The 4,101-nt window shown below is 52.0% G+C and overlaps 1 protein-coding gene across 1 annotated transcript in view; it reads right to left on the bottom strand.

Moving 5' to 3' along the window:
- Positions 1 to 466: 466 nt before the first annotated feature.
- Positions 467 to 4,101, bottom strand: part of LOC108501857 (serine/threonine-protein kinase SBK2-like) — a 9,289-nt gene continuing 5,654 nt past the window's right edge. Inside the window, exons 2-4 of the mRNA XM_017824124.1 lie at positions 2,592 to 2,787; positions 1,641 to 1,843; positions 467 to 1,383 (exon numbers count right to left, since the gene is read on the bottom strand). Of these exons, the coding sequence (XP_017679613.1) occupies positions 787 to 1,383; positions 1,641 to 1,843; positions 2,592 to 2,778 (987 nt within the window). The 5' untranslated portion in view covers positions 2,779 to 2,787 and the 3' untranslated portion in view covers positions 467 to 786. The remainder of the gene's footprint in view (positions 1,384 to 1,640; positions 1,844 to 2,591; positions 2,788 to 4,101) is intronic.

Genomic DNA, 4,101 nt, shown 5'->3' with positions numbered 1-4,101 from the left:
TTGCTACCCCTTTCCAGAATTAAAATGTGCACCTAAGAAGACATTAGGAAAGGTATGTGTCTGGGGAAAGGTTGAAGTAGTGATAGGAAATGGGAGAAGGAAAGTCTTCTAGAGGGGTAACCAGGCATCTAAAAGATCATGAAGGACATTGTCTTAGGACCTGAAGGCAGTACAAGGCAGGAGACGTACTAGGGTTCATGTCAGATAACCTGAATGTCATAATCATTTTGCAGCTACCATCCACAGCCACATGCTGGGAGCTCCACAGCACCTCCACTCCACCAGCCTGAAGCCAACTTTCAAGGATCCTGGTGGAGACCCAGGTAGCATTCAGGGATGGCCCCTGCCTTGAACAGTTTGTCCTGAGATAGCTGCATTCTCTGTCATGCTCCCTGCTCCCCGATAGCAAGTGGGTCCCAACAGGCATTTTTATGAGAGAAAAAGAGCCACATACAGAACACAAAAGTACATACTTTGCTCTATTTTGAGACAAGGCAGGTGCTGCAGCCTAGAAAACTCCCTGGAGTTCCTGTGGCCAGGAAATGAGAGGATGCCTCATACATTTCCAAGAGAAAGGAGATGTTTTCAAGTCCTAAGGGAGCACAAGGAGGTGGCACTGGGCAGCACTGAGTCACGGGGTGAGGACCATCAGCTGGGGAAGGAGTTTGACTCTGTGGCAGCAGCAACAATGCTGCAGAGAAGTTGCTCTTGGTCACCATGGTCTCTCATGTCCAAGCGACTGAGGTGCCCCAAACTACGAAGTCCTTTGCAGGGTGAGACCCTCCTTCACTCCTGCGACATGGAGAGCTGGCTCTTGGACTTCACAGCAATTTCCTCACTGTGCCCATCCTCCAGCCTCCAAGGGCAGTCAATGTAGCTCAGCACCCTGCTGACGGGGCCACGCTCGGCAGGATCTAGTGCTAGCAGGCTCCGCAGCATTAGGGCAGCCTCGGTTGTCAGCCGCTTCCAGTGGTGGGGAACGTCCTTCTCTAGGCCTGTCTCCTGCCACAGCATGAAGTCCTCAAAGAAAGGGTCATCTGGCAGACTCTGTTCCCAGGGGAAGTAGCCGGTCAGCAGGCAGAAAAGCAGCACACCGAGGGCCCAGGCATCCATGCTGCTGTCAATGGGCACCCCCTGGGCATCAGTGGTGTTGCTCAGCTCGGGGGCAGTGTAAGGGATCACCCCGGCCACCAGCTTGAGCTTGGTACCCTTGGGCCGCGTCAGGCCAAAGTCAGTCAGTTTGATGAGCCGACAGTCGGGATCAAAAAGCAGCACGTTTTCAGGCTTGATGTCACGGTACACCAGCCCCCGGCTGTGGATGAACTCCAGCGCGCTCACGAGCTGCTTGGCACAGTGCTTTGCGGCCGGTTCAGGGATCCCATCCTGCACAGGGAGAGACACAGGCGGTATGGCAAATGTCAGGCACCTTGGCAGCCCTGCCAGCTGGGCCCTCACCATCATGCTCTTCACTGGGAAAGACCTTTACCTTTCTCATCTTGGAATCCCAAGGCTGCTTCACTGCTGCAGACCCCAGAGAGACCCATAGCCCATTGCCTTTATCTCCCTCCCTCTGAGCCAGCCAGTCTGCACACTAGTCAAACGTGCAGCCCCAGTCCTCACAGCCTTGTGGCAACACTCACACGGGGCTTGATGATAGAGATGAGGTCTTTGTGCAGTGCTGGTTCATAGAGAAAGCCATAGTACTGGCTGGACTCAATGGCAATTCCAAACATGCTGATGATGGCAGGGTGGGTGGCAAGGGAGAGCGCCACACAATACTCATACAGGAAGGTGTGCAGCTTGGTACTGGCTTTGGGTAGCAGCTTGAGAGCCATTAGAGTCCCTGGGAATGAGAAGAGTGGGTTAGGCTCCTCTGAAAATCACTCACACCAAGACAAGACAGAGAGGCCACTGAGCACCCATGGGTCCGGGCACTCACAGCCACAGGAATGTCTCTGGTCCAAAGCTCTGTGTGAGTATACCCTGTGGACACCAGGTTTGGGAGCAGGCATTACCACTGGTGTGAGTTTTGAGCCAGTCAGGGCATGCACAGGAGCACTGGACAGAGCAAGGGACATTCAGGGTATGTGGGCCCATAAATCTTAGCTGAGACTACTGGGGAAGAGCAATGTTAGGGCCCTGTGGGCACTCAGATGGCCAACCCAGGACCTTCATTCACACCCTCTGTCCATGGGCCTTAGGGCACCACTTTAGCTGAGTCTTGGGGCTTCACTCCCTGCCTGAGCTCTGTGGTGGGACTGCTGGTTTCCAGCCATATCACATCCACGCTGGTGCCTAGCTGTGAACTCTATTGATCCCAACTTGTGCATTGACTTCCCAGCTTGATCTTGGACCTGCCTCATCACCATAACCTTGCCTGACCTTCTAGGCTGCCACCAGGCATCGCCTGCTCCCTGGCTGGGTGTAATTGGATGGTTTCTGGCTGGGGAGGTCCTTGTCCTGCTGGTCTCCCTGGGGATCCCCCCACCATGCCTGGTGCCTGGCCCTAAGGAGTCAGAGCCTACCCCGTGCCCTCATGAGCAGAGAGGAGACAAAGCACAGTAGTTCGCGGGGCGCAGTCATTTCCTTACCTCTCTGCCTGTGGGTCACTAGCATCACATGGCCATACTTGCCCCTGCCCAGCTCCCGAATAACCTCATAGTGCTCGGTCACCTCGGCGCGCACCAGGCTCTGAGCAGTGATCTCCAGGAGCTCGTGCAGCATGGTCGGTGCCACTGTCCCTGACACTGCTGCAGTTGCAGCTGAGCTGTCGGCCATTGCTGAGTGCTGCAGAAACACCACAACCAGAGTCAGGGACATCACAACATGAACAGAGAAAGCCAGATTGGACATGCAACACAAACCATGCCATGGCAGGGGATATTTCTGCCACTTGGAGCCTGAACACTCTTGCAGCTGTGCTGGAGTTGAACTTGTACTTTCATTCAGCACAGCTCTGAGCAAAGACCTTCACCATATAAAAGGTCCCTGTACTGAAGGGAAGCTCTTTCAGCCCTCCAATCTTTCTGCCTAATGTTTTGCCTTTCAGGCAAAACATTAACAAAGTCTCAGATTGTCAAGTGTAACCCCTCTTGCTCCCCTTAGCCCACTGAAGCAAGACTTTGTCTCTCTACTCAGAAACCCACCCTTACTCTCAGTGAAGAAAATCCTTGAGGTAGCAGCAGGGACAGACCTGCCTCTTAGGCAAAGGTACAGCTGGCATATGAAAAAAAAGGGATTACTAGTCAGAGGCAGTGCTCCAAGGAAGCCAAAGGGAGCTCAGTACCTCACATGCCTGCTGACATTTCTGACTCAAAGTCACTTATCTGTGCAGCCAAGAAACTTAGGCAGGAAGTAAGCTTGGACATCAGTGCCATTTTGAGCTACTGCCAGCTGCTTCAGACCTGTTTCAGAGAAATACTTTTTCAGTCCCCCCAGCCAGCTACAACGCAGCATTTTAAGGACCCTGTGGCAGCATTCCCTCCCTGTCTACCTCCCCGACCTCTGAACACAGGCACCTTGGGCCTGGGAATTCCTCCTGTTTTTGGAGCAAGGTGACAGAACCAAAGTCACAGGATGGTCAAGGCCAGAAGGTAGTTCTGGAGATCATCTAGTACAAACTCCTGCTCAGAGAATGATTAACAAGAGCAGGTTGCCTGGGACTGTGTCAGGTTCAGTTTTAAATATCTACAAGGATGGAGACTCCACAACTGCTGTGGGTAACCTGTTTCAGTGTTTGATCACCTTTATGGTAAAAAAGTTTTTTCTTATGCTTAAACAGAAATTCTTTTTCAGGCCCACAGCCTCTTGTCCTGTCACTCAGTATCACCTGATACTGTGATACACCTGGCTGTGTATTTTTGCAGGTATTCATATGCATTGATAAGATGACCTGCTCAAGTCTTCTTCTCTCTTAGCCTCTCCTCCTATGAGCGATATTGCAGTATCTTAACTGTCTTCACAGACTGGATTTGTTCCAGTATGTCCACATCTCTCTTCTGCTGAGGAGCCCCACTGCTGCTACATCCAGTCATTCTTAAGAATACAGAAATTTAGAAAAATAATTATGTAAATGTAGGAAATCTAGAAGAGGGCTGGATT

The sequence above is a fragment of the Lepidothrix coronata genome, unplaced genomic scaffold, assembly GCF_001604755.1.
Source record: "Lepidothrix coronata isolate B3197 unplaced genomic scaffold, Lepidothrix_coronata-1.0 Scaffold109, whole genome shotgun sequence".
Lineage (NCBI taxonomy): Eukaryota > Metazoa > Chordata > Aves > Passeriformes > Pipridae > Lepidothrix > Lepidothrix coronata.
This window is presented reverse-complemented; position numbering and strand designations above follow the sequence as displayed.